This window comes from Vipera berus (assembly GCF_964194415.1).
Source record: "Vipera berus genome assembly, chromosome: 1".
Taxonomy (NCBI): Eukaryota; Metazoa; Chordata; class Lepidosauria; order Squamata; family Viperidae; genus Vipera; species Vipera berus.
The window spans coordinates 267873027-267892301 of NC_138202.1; the positions used below are offsets into that span (position 1 = coordinate 267873027).

At 38.5% G+C, this 19275-nt stretch overlaps 2 protein-coding genes across 8 annotated transcripts in view; one reads left to right on the forward strand and one right to left on the reverse strand.

Annotated features, from left to right (window-relative positions):
* Nucleotides 1-3835, forward strand: part of LOC308674994 (uncharacterized protein) — a 35142-nt gene extending 31307 nt beyond the window's left edge. For both annotated transcript variants that reach the window (XM_081339908.1, XM_081339909.1), the window contains exons 11-14: nt 82-196; nt 1496-1630; nt 2547-2672; nt 3622-3835. In XM_081339908.1, coding sequence (XP_081196034.1) covers nt 82-196; nt 1496-1630; nt 2547-2672; nt 3622-3743 — 498 coding nt within the window. In that variant the 3' untranslated portion in view covers nt 3744-3835. The remainder of the gene's footprint in view (nt 1-81; nt 197-1495; nt 1631-2546; nt 2673-3621) is intronic.
* Nucleotides 3773-19275, reverse strand: part of MAP7 (microtubule associated protein 7) — a 112038-nt gene continuing 96535 nt past the window's right edge. For 2 of the 6 annotated variants that reach the window (XM_081339862.1, XM_081339859.1), the window contains exons 12-19: nt 17056-17239; nt 15103-15292; nt 12363-12458; nt 10849-10899; nt 10721-10763; nt 9684-9819; nt 7658-7890; nt 3773-6552 (exon numbers count right to left, since the gene is read on the reverse strand). In XM_081339862.1, the coding sequence (XP_081195988.1) occupies nt 6542-6552; nt 7658-7890; nt 9684-9819; nt 10721-10763; nt 10849-10899; nt 12363-12458; nt 15103-15292; nt 17056-17239 (944 nt within the window). In that variant the 3' untranslated portion in view covers nt 3773-6541. The remainder of the gene's footprint in view (nt 6553-7657; nt 7891-9683; nt 9820-10720; nt 10764-10848; nt 10900-12362; nt 12459-15102; nt 15293-17055; nt 17240-19275) is intronic. The other 4 variants (XM_081339860.1, XM_081339861.1, XM_081339863.1 and 1 more) reach the window with 4 other exon arrangements.

A 19275-nucleotide genomic window follows, 5' to 3' on the forward strand; every position in this document is an offset into this window, starting at 1 on the left:
GTTTTTATTCATGATGCTAATTTTTATAGCTTGAAAGAAGTTTGCAAGACTGAAATAGTATCTTCTCTGAACGATTTACAGAAAATCCTAAAAAGTCCATGCATCAAAGGCCTTCTTCAAGCTATCCACAGTGCCCATGTACTAGACGATTCCCTTTTCTATGTGATATCTTGTCTTGCTGAACTGGTGAAGCATGGTAAGGAGACTTTAATTCTTTTTTTAAATAATATTTTATTAATTTTCCATTTAAGTATTTAAAAAGCAATGTGGTGGACTGCAATTTCCATCGCTAAGCAATGTAGCCCTTAAAGCATGACATGATATGACCCTACCACTTAGCAATGGCAATCCTGGCACTCCCCACTGTGGTCATGCAAAGATCACTGGATGTTATGTGGCCCCCAGGTGGCTCACAAACAGGTGTAGTTGCAGAGCAACTTGCAACTTTCCCTGCTGACTTCCCTATTGACTTTGCTTATGGCAGGGGTGGGGAACCTTGGCTCTTTTATGACTCGTGGACTTCAACTCCCAGAACTCCTGAGCCAGCCATGCTGGCTCAGGAATTCTGGGAGTTGAAGTCCACGAGCCATAAAAGAGCAAAGGTTCCCCACCCCTGGCTTACAAGAAGCTGGCAAGAAAGGTTGCAAATCGTGCTCCTGTGACCATCATAAGTGCAAGCCAAGTTTCCAGATTGTGTTGGGATGGCCGGAACTTTGAGGACCGGTCCTAAATACCACTCATTCAGTACTGTCGTAACATCAAACAGTCATGAATGTGTGGCCATTATACAAAGACTATCTGTAAGATCCACCCATTGGTCCACCCGTTTAGTATTACCTAAAGTCAAGTTAGCATCTTTGGACACAAGCTTAATCCACCATGGGCAAATTCCATCAAGTAATTCCTCTGTCAAATTATAGGAAATATTCTACCACATTTTGAATTAGTCACCTTAACTACTGTGGCTAGTTCTGGGAACCACATTTTGAGAGAGAGATTGCAGACATTGAAACCGGAAAGGGCAACAAGGTGACTAAGTCTTATGAGGCAACTGGGTATGGTCCCTTTAGAGAAGAGATGCCTGAGGGAAGTGTAATAGCCCTTCTTACCATAAGTACATGAATGGATGCTGCACGACAGTCCAAGACCTATTCTTTACCACTCCAGAGTGTGAGACATGGAATAATGTTCCCAATTTCCTGTTCCTAAGAACAGTTTCCATTTAAATGCTAGGAAAAGCTTCCTCATGATAAGTCCAATTGAACAATGATACCAGTTACTGAGGGAGATGGTGAACACCCTTTGCTGAATGCGTATAAGGAAAGGCTATGCATCCTTCCGTTCAGGATGTTTAATTTCTCCACCGATTGTGATTTGAGAGGCCTACCGTGATTCAATATTTTTATTTCAACTCTTCTACATTCTTTCTCTGTTCTGTTGGGGGTCTGTTCATTTGTCTATTAATTTGTTATTACATCTTGCTTTCTACTATTAGAAGGAGCCACAGTGCATATTGTAGCATTGATGGATGAACCATTGATAAATCATTTGGTGAAATTAGCTAACCAGGTGGAACAAATCGAACTTTCGTTCCAAGCTGCCTTTTTGATCAAACACTTCGTAAGGCATGGTATGTACCAACAGGGAGTCTGATATTTATATTTTCAGCCTAATGATGACAAGGATTGGGTTAAAAAAAAAGAGGACAACAGCTTGAGCCTTGAAGTGCAAATCCTTTCATTTATATTTAGCTAGTTTTAAATCATTCTCAGAACATAATGGGATTCTGAAAGACTTATTAAATGAATGGATTACAGCTTGATGATCATCTATTTTCTTCTGATATACTAATAATGTAAATGTAATTGACTACAGGCAGGTTTTTGTGGCTGATCACACTTGGCATCCTTGCCTTGGGCCCTTATTCTTCTAATTTAAATATGAAAATTTGTTTGAGAGAGTGAAGCAAATGGTTCCAACACAGCAATTAACAAACATTTTGCACCATAATAGAATCTTCCATAAGGAAACAAATCCTGTTAAATATGCCATCACTGCTCAAACATTAATAGATTTACTGCTGCAACTTGAAGTGATATTTAATTTGAAAAATCATTGTGGCATGAAACTTCTTTAAACCCCCTCTCTTAAAATAATGCATTTATTATTACATGTACACAATTAGTACTCACGTAGTAATTGTGTCTAGAAGACAGTCACTACACAATTATGTAGCATTATCGCTGTGCTTTAATTTCCAAGTAGATGAAGCTCTTTAGGAGATATAACACTTGTATTTTTATTTTACAAAATAAAATTTAAAATGAATTAGCAGAGCTCTGCTTGCTGTCACATATGGCTTTATAGAAAACTACATTTATAAATTTTCAATGTTAAAATACTTTTAGCTTAACAAATAAGTATAACCAGAAAAGCAAGCAGGGGCAGTCATCATAAGCAGAAGGACCTTGTTTTGATTTAATAGTGTAGTGTACTTAATGGATTCTGTTCTGTATTTTTTCCTGTTCTCCATATCAATTGCATAGAAGAGGTAGTGGCTCTGTTAAAAACTCACATGAACCAGGTTCAGCAATATCTGATGAAGTATCTTATTCACCGGGAGATTCGTTTTCAGCATTTGGGCATAACCACTCTCTGCGTATTACAGAAAGGTATGGACTACTAGGATCTAAAAAATCTCTATACATCTTTCAAATAAAATAATGGTTCAAATTGAACCCCAGGAGTTTTATGTGGTGTCTAGCATAATAACTAGGATCACTGGAATTTACCAGGATTTGAGTCCTGACTGCTTCTAGTAATGTACAGTAAACAAACTCCAGCTTTATAAAGTTCTGATTAAAAGTTAATCTCTTTTCACTGATATTTTCATCAGACTTGTATAGAAGTTCATTTTCATTGTCACACATTTTGTGCTTCTAGAAATTATTTTTAGAAAAGGAGCATCAATAATCTCATAATTCTAGTTCCCTGAATTTTTCCAACTATTTTTATTAGCAACAGTAGAGGACTCAAGATGTATACTTGTACGGTATCGGTAGGGGAAGACCCAAGAGAGTGAAACCAAGCCAAATAGAAACACCAAAAGTGCAATGTATAAGAAGTCCAGCTAGAAGATGAAATTCAGAGAGTTATTTTTGTCAGAAAGTCCAAAGGCAAGCTTGGATCACCATAAGAGATGAATTTGGTTCATCCTTGTAAGTAGAACCCCTGTGGTTCAACAGCTGAAAGTGGAAGGCTGGCTGTTGGAAATGAGGCACACAAGAATGCCTGAAAGTTGGTCATATTTCTGACTGAGAAAGGTGGGAACAGATTCTCTTGAGGCTTGTTGAACAGATGTACGATGAATAAGAAACAGGAATATGCATGAATACCTTAAGAGGATCTTGAAAAATCAGAACATCAAAGGAGGTATTAAGGATCAATAATTTAAAGTTAGCCTATATTTTGAGTTACATCTTGAGTTACTAGAACTTTATAGATCGAATGTACATCCTTAGACAATACCATCAATCTAATGTCAAATAAATTTATGGACAAATGTAAAAGGATGTAAAATTCTGCAGTCTAATACCTGAATACCTTCTGTCTTATATTAAGATCCAGACTTTTTGGTAGCATTCAGTAACAGTGAACTGAAGAAGCACCTTGATGAAATCTGTCAACAGACTGAAATTATGCAAGAACTTCTCAGTATTGCTATTGGACATATGGAGGCATGAGAGACTCTTCCAGCCTACACATCGTTAGCCAAGATGGAGACCATTAGCCTCTGAATGGGCAGCTGAGCTAAGATACTGGCATTTTAGGTTTAACAGATCAGCCTTGGATAAATCCAAAACAGCTACATACAGAAATTATGATGTCCGTTATTTGGGTAGAAATTAAAGGAACATTTTTCACCCATCAAGAGGCATGTAAACAGACTCCATTGAAAATGATTGGGTTTGTGATTACTTCAAAAATTTGCCATTGTTGTCCTATCTAAGATGGCTGATTCACATATAGTGTAACTGTTCATTATTTTGATGCATTCATGGACCAGTCTAAAAGATAGTTTTACTATACAGATGCGAGACAGATGGAACAATCTAAACAATCAAGTTCTGTTATACAGATGATGCAATTTTGTACCGTTCTTGCTGATTTGTAATCTGCAGATCTCTGCAGATTTGGATTATCAATCTTGCCTTGGAATTAACTTTGGCAATATTCTTATTTTAATAAACTGAACAGCTTTGAAATGGAAAAAAAATCCCCGTTAGCAAATAATTATGTACATGTAGGCTTTCAAGACAAATTTGTGAAGTTTTTATTAAAATGGGCATTTCTAAAAAAAATGTATTTATGTAAAATGTTTGTGTTGTTGTGACTATTTTAAGATGCTACTTGCTGTATGTCTGTATAGGCATGAATGAGTCATCTCCTCCTGACGTCATTAATTGATACGACTTCAGGGAAGGGAGCTGGAGCATTCCCATCATATTAGAACATGTGGAACAGGCAGGTGATTCCATCAATTGGAGACAGGTGATTGAATCCAAAGGTTTCTAAGTGCGTATTTGCATATTTGTATTAAAGTAGAAAGTAAGTAGAAAGATCTTCTGGAGGACATGAGGCTATCTACCAAAGAGGGATATACGGTACCTAGTTGCCCAAAGAAACCTATTCAGAACCTGTTCCTATACCTTTGTGCATATGCTCAAGAGCTTTGGACATGTCTGAATTAAACTGATTATTGTATTCTATTGAAAAAAAAGCTGAATAATTGCCTTACATAGAAGATTACTGCTTTCTTTGTGCTACTAAAATCAAATGTCTGGAAGCCATGCCCAAAGTTTGCATCTAATCTAGTTTTGAGTGACTGCAGTTGTCTGCAAACTTAGTAAAAATGAAAGTGTACACATAAGTGTGATCTCCAATAACCTTTTGCGCTTTTGTTTTTGGGCCTTTACATATTGAAGATTGATCTGCAGGACATACAACGGCAGTGAAATGCATTTTTCACAAGAAACAAAACATATTTTCCTCTGGACAGTTTATAGGTAGAAATGTCCATATGTGTTTTACCGCTTATTAAATTGGATTTTTAAATTATTAAAATCTTGTTTATTGGACGCAACACAAACTCTTATAAATAACTAATATTTTAGAGGAGAATAATGTCGCAGAACACAGAAGAATCAGAAGAGCTCCTAAAATGAAAAATGATCATCTGATCCATATGCAGCATTTCTTCTAGGAATAGGCTGTGTTCATCAAGGATTGTTGAATCTGTTCCTCCCATTAGACTGCAGGAAGAACAACTTTTAGCTCCCTCATTAGAAAATACCTGAACTTCCCAAATAATTGAATATCATCTATTTCATGTAATCACCATTCTGCAACACTATGCTATCAAACAGACCAGGTCTTAGTGCTTTAGAATCAAAGATGGAATATCCAGGTGTCAGGGGGGGGGCTTCTGAACCCAACACCATTTGGTCTTGCTAGGATTCAGCCAAAACTGTTCCAACTCTTAACGGCCTCTAGACATCAGAACAGGATGTCAGTAACATTTCCTGTTCAGCCTATACGATATGGAGAACATTATGGGTACATTAACTTCATCTTCATATTCCAAGTCTGGAAAAAGCTCATTGAGTTCAAAGAATAACATTAAGCCAGAAAGCTTTGTTTAATTTGTTGAACTATCTGCTAACTAGATAAGGAAAGCCAAACTTGCAATGTTACTTATAGCCACATTTTTTATTGTTTATTTTGTACTCAACAAAATTAATAAATACATTATCTAAGATACAATAGGCTTTTTTTTTCATTTCAACCTATGAAAAAATAATGCTTTCAATTTTTCTTTTCACATTTGAAAACCTGTCATGTTATTTTATTTGTAAAAGAAAATGTGAGAGAAGCATAGTGATGGCTGAATATACATAATGTCCATTTAGGAATTACATTTACAAGAACCTGATACAGAAGCCTATATTTTGCCCCCATAATTAATAGTTCTCTGCAATAATATCTAAACCAACAGGTTTAAACAAAAAACACACCCCTGTGGCCCCTCCCTGTAGAGCAGTGAGGTGTTTACTTTTCAAGTATTGAATCAGTAAAATGTAAGATTCTCTGCTGATTTTACAGTGTGCCTTTTAAAACTACCCATCTTCAAAACAAGACAAAACCAACAGGCTCATTATCTAAATCATCCTGTTATTTTTAATCTAGTTACCCTTTCCTTCAAGAAGGCTGAAAATATCAATTATGCTATGTGAAGCAATTTTTGAAACAGAAGACACAATTCTCCCCTAGTAGTGAGCTCTATTGATAGAAAGGCAATCCAAATCTATTTCCAATATATTCTTCTGCTGGTTTTACTACCTGTTGTCTTTAAAAAAAAAGCATCCAAGAAATCTTTAGAAAATTCAAGAGTGACAAAAATATAACACTCCTTCATAGCATGGAAGGAATCCCATTGGCTTCAGAGGCTTTTTCTTCGCCTTTGATGATTCACGAAGAGATGTCAGACAACTTCTGCAAAGGAAAGCCAATAAAGAAAACATTAGCAACAGTTCCTATCCAAAAGTATAAACAGTCCTGTCATGGATGATGATCATTATGATGGGAGATGACTTGGATCTTATTAGTTCCAATGACTGGAACTGCATGTAAAAAGGTCTCATGAGTGGAACAGGAGAAATAACATCTGCCAATTCCTGTTCCCTCTGAAGCTCTCCTATACGTTCTGAACACCTGCTGACAGAGTTAAAACAGCAACTAAAACAGTGTAGGAGGTTGTGCTAGGCCTGCAGGGAGAAGGGGAAATTGGTAAAAAACATTACTCATTCTGTCCTTCTGCTGGTAACGCCACCATTGGATCAGAGTGGCTTCCTTTCGTGGGACAACAGCAATGGCACTTAGACTTATATACCGCTTCACATTGCTTTACAGCCCTCTCTAAGCAGTTTAGAGTCAGCATATGGCCCCCAACAATCTGGGTCCTCATTTTTACCAACCTCGGAAGGATGGAAGGCTGAGTCAACCTTGAGTTGGACAAGATCGAACTTCTGAAGTGAGCAGTGAGTTAGCCGGCAGTACTGCATTCTAACCGCTGCACCACCACAATAATTCAAGATCCATACACCAATTATTAAATGTAGAAATAGTTCCATTCTATGGTAACCCCACATAAACTGAACAAAGTTCCTGTTACCTAGAGTTCTGAACCTGAATAGAAAATTTTCACCTTAACTTATAATGAAGAAAACTCTGCACATGTCGAAATCACTATTTTTATATATCTGTTACAGAAGCCTTGCTTTTTCCTACTTTTATTAAAAGTCTATTTATCCTTTAAGAAACTTGCTTTTGTATCAGAAATAAATTTTATAATTGAAACATTTTTTTAAATAAGTAATTTGTTTGAAATTCAGATCTATGCCCTCTCCTACAAGCCAAGTGCAATTCATAATCAAGCTTCTGTCTTCCATTCCAGATGCAGGTTGATCTAAGAACCAGGATTAATATGTTTACTGCAGATTTTATAACCCTTTATTCATTGCTCTTAATATACTCAAATGAGGCATTTGCTAGATTCATTCCAGGGTGTGCAAGTTAGAAGGATTACAGCAAACGTTACCTGCTGTCTGAGGCGTTTGAACATTGTCTACCTGAGGCAATGACCCTCGTGCCCCATTCTCTTCAAAGGCCAAGATGGGAGTCAAAGGAATGTCAGAGCTATCTTTCTCTTCAGGACTCATGGCATCTAATCTGGGAGGTTTTTTTCCCATTGGTAAACTGATGAGCTCTTCAAAGTTTTCATCCTGAGTAGATACTCCATTTTCATTTAGATGTTTTCGTGGGTTGAGATTACTGAAATACATTGACAGGTAACATAATTTACTGATAACAAACCAGATGTTTATAGGAAAATATATGACTATTTTAATCCAATGCTTTTTAAATTGTATCTGTATTTATTGTAGACTTACCGGTAGTTTCCTGTACCAGATACATTTAGCTCATGATGCAGGCAAATTTAAGTAATGTTTTGGAAACACCATCTGTATTCAACTTCATCTTGCATTTTACTGATGGAAATAGCACTATCCATATGGATTAAATACTAACAGGAGGTGTTCTTATTTCAATTGACACACCAACCAAACTTTGGCAGGAGGTAGACTTTTCTTCACACTCATAAATAACATAATAAAATTAAATAATTGGATCTTTATATTGTTGCTCCTGATGGTTATTAGATTTGAATAGCATGTTTGGATTATCAAACAAACCTGGTATTATTTAGTCAATATAAAAATTATTCTTGAATTACTGTACTAAATGCCAAGAAAAACTGTATAATTCTGAATGCAAATATTGCAAAACTATTTTCAAAAATAGTAAAAAATGCAACAAATAGAAAACCTAAAGAGTAAGTTATGCTGTAGGTTGAAGTTGGTGCCTTCTTCCACATCTTTAAGTCCTCTTCTGAAAAATTTCCCGATATGCTGCCTAATAAAATTGTGACAGAATCTTTATTTATTTCTTTGATTTTTTTAATCCTACCTTTATTATTTTATAATAGTAAATCAAGATGGTGAACAAATATAATACCTCTTCCTCCTATTTTTCTCTGCCAAGTGGGTTGGGTTGACAAACTTATCAAGAAACACAAGAAAGGTTTAGATATATAAAGAATTTCCCCTTTTTTAATTTCATGATGCTATAAAGGTTGTTAAAACACTGAGGCGATACCAAGTCTCATGTGAAAAACAATATTTTCTCTATATTGAAAAGCAGATATCAAATCTATGCAACCATTCGGCCACCTGGGACACCTTTCCCCCCAATAATACAGATGAATAAGGGCTTTATTTCTTGTCAATTTTTAAATAATATGATCTTAGTTCCCAAGTATCAATGTTTTTAAATGATTTATTTGCTTATTTTGGGGGCTTACTGAAAAACAATATGTACGATACAGTAAAACATTTTGACACTAAATGTTTCCCTGGATATTTTGTGAGAAATAATACATGGCTGAAACAATAAACATCTACAGATAAGGGAAATAAATAAATGTAATATAACAGAGTGAGCGCGTTACTCGTCCCAGCTTCTGCCAACCTAGTAGTTCAAAAGCATGTAAAAATGCAAGTAGAAAAATAGGGACCACTACGGTGGGAAGGTAACAGCGTTCCGTGCGCCTCTGGCGTCTAGTCATGCCAGCCACATGACCATGGAGAGGTCCTCGGACAAACACTGGCTCTTTGGCTTTGAAACGGAGATGAGCACCGGCCCCTAGAGTCGGAAATGACTAGCACGCATGTGTGGGGGAACCTTTACCTTTTTAAAATATAAGTTTATCTCAGGAAGAAGAGACTTCTAAAACACACCCGTGAATTTTTGCTCCACACTAGGGTCATGTTTGGGTAGCGATTAAGGATCGAGGCTAGAAACCAGGAGATAGGTTTCTAATCTATTTAGATAGATCTACTCCTGCCTTAGGCACAAAGCCAGCTGGGTCATTTTGGGCCAGTCACTTTCTCTGGCAAGCCACTTCTGAAAATCCTGGCCAAGAAAACTGCAGGGAATATTCCAGGAAGGTTCTGAGAACTGGACACAATTGAACAGAAGGGGGAAAAAAAGATCACGTTTCTTACCTGTCTAAATTTACTCTGGACTGGTGAGAAATGAGCACAGGTGTACGAACTACCATTTCCCCATTGCGTGGAGTTTCTGCCATACACTGAACCTGAGAACCCATTACAGGGCTTAACGGAGGTGTAGGGCTCACTGCTAGAAGGAAAACAAACTGGTCTGTAAAACCGTATTTATTTAATGTAACAGAAAGGAGAACGTAAGATTCCATAGAGAAACACGGACTTTCAAAACTCTCCTCTCCTCTCTGTCCCCTCCCCTATATAGGTGGTTAGCAATAAGTGGTCATCAGAAGTACAAATCATCCTTTCCCTTCTGAGAAGTGGTCTTTTGGAGAGCAGTTGCATGCTATCCTAAATAGAGTGTTCAGTACTGTTGGGGAGAAAGAAATAGGAAGGGATCCTGGGCAGAAGTAATAGTGAACCAGCTAGATTAATCATTTGATTAACTTCCTATGCCTATTTCTTAATAAAGAATGATCCTAAGGCAAGAGCGAAGAGAAATTAGAGAGATCTGGTCCAACCTGAATTCTGAAAAATCGATTCCCTTTTAGTATTAATGAAAAATGCAATACCCAACTCATAACAAGTTCATTTTATAATAGCCTTTTATAAAATACTTCCTTTTACACCTTGTTTGCTCAGAAATCATACCAGGTAAATAGTGAGCTGACATTGTTTAATAAAAAGGAACTAAGGATTTTATTTCAGTAGTCCAATTATAAACAAAACTGTGTAATCTAGATTAGAAAATTATATGTCACTGAGCATTTTGTCTTAATGATGAAAAGCAACCTAACTAATGATCTAGAACGATTAATTTATCACTGAAAAATTAATCACAGCTCTAATATGTTCCATTTTGTATATAATTATACTCATAATGGAATAATATGCCATTACAAGGATTTAAATGTCAAATCACTGACTTTTCATTGAATACAACCAGGCTATTAATGTTTAAATGATTTATTACTTCTTACTTATCCATGCTCTGAGTAAGTTTCAATGTTAAACTAAACGCACATCAAAAGTCATACCTATTTCTTTTGCTATCACTCCATTCTGTTGGTCATCTGATTTCTATAAAATAAATAAGATTTCATGTAAACATCTATTCTAGGAGAACAAAATTATAGAAATATATTTCTGAAAGTTCCATACATGCCTTCTCTGCAGGTTCTGATCGCCTAGTTCTTTTCATAATTTCCTCAAGACGCTACATAATGAAGAAAAAGAATACTTATAATGAACATCTTCCAGATTTATCTATAGTTCATAATATTTATTAATTTATTTTACAATTTATGGGCCACCCCAATGGAAAAAAAACTCTGGGTAGGTTATAATATGGTAAGGATATGAAAAATCCCCCAAGATGGATGCTGACAACTGTTAGTTAATTAAACCTGGAAAAATCAAACTTTCAATTATCTTCTAGATGACTTGAGGGAGGAAGCTTTATAAACCTTTGGTGCTAAAGAGTTCCAAAGTGTGGGAGCTGCTATAAGGAAGAACTATCATGTTTTCCATGTTCCCTTAACTTCAGATAAAGAGGTAAGTCTTAACAGGCCTTTCTAAGATGTTTTCACTGGAGAGCAGATTTAGATATATTAACTAGGAACACACTATGTGCAATACCAATTTTGTCTCCAATATATGCTGCAGTTACTTCACCACTGCCACTGCTTCCTCCACCAACTGTTGGAAAAGGTGGTGGCCTGCAACAAATTTTTACAAAATGAGCTACTCGCCCTCCTTGGAATCAGCTGGAGGAGGAAGCATCAACAATAGCAGCATAGGTAGTCAGTGAGCAAATGAACAAACATCCTCTTCATAAGCCTCCTGCAACCCCCGCCTTTTTCAGAAATCAGACCAACTTACATTTGTTCCCTCCCTCCTCCAATCCACTATTGTCTTCTCCACTTTAAGTAAACACTTTTTATTCCCAAACATGTGAGACTGGAGCCAAAAGAAAGAAGAGGCAATGGAAGTTTGCCTATGATCAGTGGTGGGATTCAAATATGTGAACAACCGTCTCTCTGTGTGGATGCTGCTTCCGGAAGTCCATTATGGGCCTGGGCAACCAAACATCAGCTACCGGTTCTGCCAAAGTGGTGTGAACTCGCTGAAATTTTTGGATTGCTACTGTTTGTTAAGTATTTGGAATACCTTGCTATAATAAACACTTAACACATATCACCCTTGCTTCTCAGCTAACAAAGCGAGAAAGAGCCAGTGGCCTAAAGGTTAGAACAATTGCCTAAGGTGCAATCGGCCCAGGTTCGAATCTCAGAAGGGTATGGCTGACTGATGAGAACAAATAAGTTTGAAATGCATATCAGTCTCCCTTTAATTCTTTGTTAGCAATCCAAAAAATTTACACAAATATGAGCTGTCACTGTTGTGACTACTGCCTGTGGATGGCCTTGGGTTAGGCTGAAACAGGAAATAAGATTTGTCCCATGTTTGGGGCCTAGCAAGGTATTCCAAATACTTAACAAACACTTAACATAAATCCAAAAGTGGCATTATAAACAGCAAATGTAATTGTGATTTCAATTCCATGGAAGAGAATGCTTCCAAAGGGCTTGTGAATCCATTTTAGTCCACATAAGTGGGCGGGTCACTTGCCACATGAAAATGCACATGCGGTTGTCTGCAAAAACTGATTTCTATTACCTTCTTTCTTTCTAAGCGTTCTTGTTCTTCTTTTTGGAAATGCTTTTCACGTTCCAGTCGGATCTGGTCTTCTCGTAACTGAGTCTCCTTTTCCTTCTAAATTATGGCACCAAAAAGGAAAATATGGGCATTGATGATAATATGGTAATCAATATATTTTATTTAGTTACTTTCACTTTTGCTTTCAATTGCTGTTATCATAGAAGGACAGGCTAAGAGGCTGCATAGACCCAACATAGTGGCAAAAGAAGAGCAGCTTCTCTTATAATTGCAAATGAATCTACAATTTAATTACTTCTCTGTAGTGCAAACACATTATAAAAAGTTGATGGGATTCTAAATTAAAAACTGTGTACTTATGTACCTTTACTTCATAAAATTAGAATACCAGTATTTCTTGATTACTTCAACAATCATTAGCTTTTCAGATTGCACATACCGTAATCTGTTACTGTTCATGATTTTATGTAAGGTAAAAATTAAGTGCTCCCTTTTCTATTTTGCATGATATATTAGGAAAGTATGCATCATATGTTTAAGGCCAAAATCACAAATATTAATGGCATTTCTGTATCTAACCTGCAGGATGCATTCAAATGCAAAGTATAACAGCAGCTGGCAAGGTTCATAATTAACAAGATCAGAAGAAGCATGAAGAGGAAAATTAATGCTTTGCAATCCTAATAAAACTCTTCTAAAAAAAAAACTTCCGGGGAGGGGAGGGAATTTCATGAATGTCATTTGCACTGAAAAACAGCATACAAATTCGATCAAAAAGTGCATTCACCTTCAGAAAGAATAGGTCCTAAATATATGGACAGAAGGAAGGAAATACTGTATAACTTTTTATAACTGCCGGGAGTCTTTCCAGACAAAATATACCAATATACAAAACCCACAGTCATACATATTTTGTATACAAAGACATATTGATCGTAAAGGCAAAAAGGTCCTTTGGAGTATCAATGGAGGAGTGGCTTGCATAGACCCTGTTACTATTCCTTAAAGTAGCTGATCAATTCCAGTGATAGCTTGAGGGATGGTGCCCACGGAGGGGGAAGTGATATGATAGACTACATTGAAGAGGCAGTTTCCCAGGAAACACCCCTGTGGGCGGGGCAGACAAGAGGCAGCCCAGTCCAGAGCTGGATAGGAGACAGAGGAAGAGAGTTAGGATAGCCTCTCCCTAGAATCTTTCAGGATATGCCTATTGTGAGACCACCTGCTGCCATTGTCAACCTCCAATCGCCCGGTTCGGTCCCACAGAATCAGCCTCCTCAGCGTGCCGTCTGCCAGGCAAGAGCCTTCTCTGTGGGCGCGCTGACCCTCTGGAATGAACTACCCCCAGAGCTGCGGATGGCCCCTGACCTTCGATCCTTCCGCTGTGACCTGAAGACATGGATGTTTCAACAAGCGGGTCTGGACTGACTACGTATTTTAATTAGGTTTTACTGGGTTTTAAATTGTCATGTTATCATTGTATTTACTAGTTTAATTCTTTTTAAATTTTCATTCTATGTTTTTTCTTTTTAATTTTTATTGTTGTGAGCCACCCTGAGTCCTTAGGGAGAAGGGCGGCATATAAATTTAAATAAGTAAGTAAATAAGTGAGTAAGTAAATAAATAAATAAATAAATAAATAAATAAATAAATAAATAAATAAATAAATAAATAAATAAATAAGGTTTTAGTCTGGTGAGATTCTATCTATTTTGTGTAAGGGAATAAAGAACTGAACTCTGTTTTACATTGTTTTTGGTCTAAGCCTGACGACTGCCCTTCTGAAATGTCACACAGTCCCAAGAAAAAAACAGAATTGGTTATGGAGTTGCAAATGGATGCTTCCATGCTTTAAATAGGGATCAGCTGTATTAGAATAAGCAGAACAGCAGCACTGAATTCCATGGAAAACTCTTTTTTTTTTTTTTAAAAAAAGATGCTTTTGGTCCAGCATTATCAAGATGGTACTTGCAGGAGTGCAAAGTTCCTCAGCTTTCAACACATATATGGGATTGAGGGGGCTTCAAACATGGAGTCATGGCTGCCATCTAAACTTTTTTAACTCCTTCCCTGTCCAGAGATGCCACTGTTTGCATCTCCTTGCTTTCCTTCATGCAAATCCACAGAACAATGAGCCATTCATTCATTCATTCATTCATTCATTCATTCATTCATTCATTCATTCATTTATTTTTGGGACTTATATGCCGCCCTATCTCCCGAAGGACTCAGGGCGGCTAACAACAATAAAAAAATACAATAATACAAAAGTTAAAAAGGATTAAACTAACAGCCCCAATAAGAAGATTAAAAACATTTTTAAAATCCCTGTCGTCAGTCCAGGTCAGCCTGATGGAAAAGGAATGTTTTAAGGCTGCGGCGAAAGGACCGGAGATCCGGGGCCATCCGGAGCTCAAGGGGAACTTGGTTCCACAGGGCTGGCGCTCCCACAGAGAAGGCCCTCCCCCTGGGGGCCGCCAGCCGACATTGTCTTGCCGACGGCACCCTGAGGAGGCCCTCCCTGTGTGAGCGCACTGGGCGATGGGAAGTCGTTCCCGGCAACAGATGTTCCTGCAAATATCCCTGGCCTAGGTCATGTAAGGCTTTAAAGGTAAGTACCTGCACCTTAAATCTCATCCGGAAGACAACCGGTAACCAATGCAGCTCACGCAGGAGGGGTGTAATATGGGAGTATTATTTGTACAAGATACAATCTGAAAACCCAGCGGTGTTTACATACCTGCTTCTGAAGGACTTCCATTTCTCTCCTTTCTTTCTCCTCCTTTTCTTCAGCCAAGCGACGTAGCTCCTCCTCCTCCTGTTCCTGTTCTGCTTCTTTTTGCTTCCTTTCTGCCTCCTGCTTCTGAGCTTCCTCCTCTCGGCGCGCTCTTTCCTCAGCTATCTTTTGCGCCAAGGCCTCCTTCTTTTGTCTAATGGAAACAATGGTGTATTAGACAAATGCATGGGTGGGTAAAACTGGCAATAATAATAATAATAATAATAATAATAATAATAATAATAATAATAATAATAATAATAATAATAATAATAATAATAATAAAACAAATAAAGCATCTGTTTTAGCATGTCAGACTATCCCTGCCTCCAAAATGAATAAATGATACAGAATGGAATGGGCAAAGGAGGAAATGCTTCCTCTTCTCACTTTATGTGAGGTAAACTGAAAGTTATACTTGGATTAATTGGGAAATCTCCTTAAATAGAACCATGAGAAGTTTGAAATCTTGGTTGGTGCCAGAAACCAAATTACAGTATTCCTGTGGAAGGATATCTAAGACTGTGTTGAGCAGGTCTAACAAGATCCACTGTAGTACAAGGATTAAGGGATTTGGCTATAAGCAGGAAGAGCCATATTCTAGCCTTCCTTCAAACATAGAAACCCATTGGCTGACTTGGAGCCACCCAACTTTCCTCACAGGGTGGCTGTGCTGGGAAAAAAAGTAGAAGAAAAGATACTTAAGTACTCCACTTTAAGCTCTTGAACAAAAGGTGGATCCTGAGCTATTGGTTTTACTTTTCTCTCTCAAGACAGAAAGATGCCATTTATGTGGAGAATGTGAGTAAGAGAGTTCATATTTCTAACATTACTACATCAATTCAGAATGCAAGTGGCACAAACTTGGAGATACTGGTGCAAGGGTTTATGAGAATGCAAAATCCATGCATTTGTTGAAGTAAGAACTACCTAAGAGGCACTAGAGTGTTTTTTAACACTAGGACCCTCCAAGTTTTTGAAATACAACATCTATCTCCAAAGCCAACATGGCCGATGGCTGAAATGATGGGTGTTGACTTCAATACAATTGGACAATCAAAGGTTGAGAAATGATGCTGTCCTTTTGAACATCTGGATCATACTGTCCATTCACTTATTTGATTTTTATTCACCTTTATTACTTTATAAGTAATTCAAGACAGCATATGTACTTAATACTCCTTTCTCTTTCAAGTTCTCTATGAGGTGGGTTGAGCTGAGAGAGAGTGACTGGTCCAAAAATACCCTGTCGGCTTTCATGCCTAAGGCAGGATTAAACTCACCGCTTCCTAGTTTCTAGGCCAATACCTTAATCATCACACTCATCTGGCTCTAAGTTAACCTGTATCATCTATACTGTTTATCACATTAAGCCTATAGAATCTAGATTGCATAAAATCTATACAATCAGCACAGTCTATATAAATTACCACATTATACTAAACAGTATAATCTCTATTTGTAAAGAGCCGAAGGGATGGCTTAGAAAGACAGGAGGAAGAGCCACTAGCAAGGCAATGGTCAAATAATTTTTCAAATTATTTTCTTGAGCTCAGGTCAAGAAAATAATTTGAGAAAACATCTTGGACACGTTCCTCCCTATTTCATGTGAAGATTAAGGAAGAAAGGAAGGGGGAAGCACATTCAGACTTACACGAAATCTATTACTGTAGCTGTTACAGCTATAAAAACAGTCCTGCTTATATGGCATTGGTCTGGCTTAGTCTGGCTTAGGTTGTTGGGTGGACACTATTCCAGAGAGAGCTATCTTTAACAGCCTGCTTCTGCTAAATCATGGAGATGAATAGAATATAAGCTTTATACAAATGCTTCGTTTTGTAATCTAGGCCCACGGCCTGTTCAAAGAAGATATCCAAAAGTGCATTTTCTCCATTAGGGCAACTGTGAGTTGATCACCTTTCAGTCTCTTCCTGCTGCCTTTTTCGCTCCTCCTCCCGTTCTCGTTGCTCCCGGGCGAGTCGCCTTTTTTCACTAAGCAACCGGGTTGCTTCTTCTGGATCTGTTGTCCCCGCTGAAAATTTGCTACTGATGGGTGATGGTGAAGCTGCTGAAGGAACAGAGGGCAGAACTGGAACAGGACCTAAAGCAATAAGGGAAGAAGAGTCGGGTTTATACCAACAGAGTCGGGATTTTTTTCTTTTTCTTTCTTTTTTTTTAAAAAAAAGGCATGTACAACATTTGGAAAAGGAAAACTATAAAATATGAAGATACCATTTACTGGTTGAGGCTGAGTAGTGGATGGGTTCAGAGCAAACAAATGTAAAAGACCTGGGCCAAAAATTACCACTAATAAAATTTAATGTTAAAATAATACTAATACTAATACTAATACTAATACTAATACTAATACTAATACTAATAATAATAATAATAATAATAATAATAATAAATTAAATGTTTATGTTGTATTTATTTATGCAATATATACTGTATGACAACCCATTCTATATACAATAAATCTGAGTGGCTCATAAAAATAGGAGTAAAAGGTTCAAATGGTTGGTGGAAGAGCCAACTTTCCAAGGCCTTCCTGAAAAGTAGGGGGGTAGGACCCTGCCAGACCTTACAGGAAGTTGTTTCACAGGGCAGGGGCAAAGTGAGCTTCCTAGATCCTATCAGATGACATTTAAGAGAAGAACTGGAGTGAACAATAAATGCAGGAGTGGACGCATCACGCGGAAGCCACGCCCACCTGACTGCCAGCAATGGCAAAACATTCCTGATATGTCATGCGACGTCACGTGACGTCGCGAGTTTGACATGTCTGCTCTAGTGAGACAAATAAGACATCCACAGGAAGAGGCAGTCCCTTAAAGAACCTGACCCTGTGCCATTCAGGACTGTAAAGTGATAAACAACACTTTGAATTGCACCCCAAAAGAAGCCAATGCAGCAGCAATATAATATGGGCAACCACCAGATGCTCAGAACTATGCACTTTGCTGCATTCTGGACCAGTTGCAACTTCTGGATGGTCTTCAAGGGAAGACCGATGTACAGCACATTGCTGTAATCCAAAATGAAAGTGACCAAAGCGTGGCAACAACAACAGGTGTCTGTACAACAATGAGTCTGTACAAAGGCACGCTAGCCATGGCTCCTTTTATTTATTTTTTGGGAAAATTTATATTGCTGCCTACTCTCACAGGGCGACTCAAGGCAACTTACAAGATATCAAAGCACAAAATAAAAGAAATAAAAATAAAAGTAATAAAAGTAAAATAATAACCACCCGCTACCCTCCAGCCCACCCCAGCAAGAGCACACATTCATGGTTTAGTAGGAACCACGAGCCTAGGAAGAGTCCTGAATTCCATATAATCTTTGTTCAGGGGAGTGCTATCTCACTGAGCAAAGACAACACAATGCCACTCTGTCTTGCTAGGACTGAGTCAGAATTGGTTCCTGCCCAGGCACTAGGTCCACTCCTAGCTGGCCAATGGTAGAAATATATACCCGGGTATCATCAGCACACTGATAACAATGCATTCTGCGCTATTGAATAACTTCACCCAATGCACTTATTACAGAAGAGCAGCAAGAGACCCGCACCCTAAGGTATTCCATACTTCAGGGGCCTAGGGCAGTGGTGGCGAACCTATGGCACGGGTGCCATAGGCGGCACTCAGAGCCCTCTCTTTGGGCACCTGCACCATGCCCTGGAGGTGGCAACTGTCCCTCTTCAACCAGCCGCCTGCTAATTCGCCGAGGTCCCACGTGTCTGAATGCATCCCGGCACGGCTGGTTTCCCTCCCCCTCATCCCATCCCTCCTGGCCTCGCATGCTCTCCTTTTCCCAGGCACGACCCACTGCATCACCTCCTCAGCTGTTGGGTGACCATCCATCTCGGAGGCGGCTTCTTTGAACTGCTGGCGACGGGCTGTGGAGCCCCAGAGTGTGCCTGTCAAGGGGCCGGCAGGCTGTGGCTACTGATGGACACCGTTGGCCTCCATACACTCGCTGGCCTCTGTGTGCGGGGGCCGATGGTGTCAGGCAACAGCTGCCCCAGCCCTTGCCTTGCCCCATGGCAATGCAATCCTCACCCTGCCTCGCCTCACCCCACAGGATGAGTCTCCTGCCTACCGCCCCACCTGCTAGAGACCTCCTGGAGCTCCC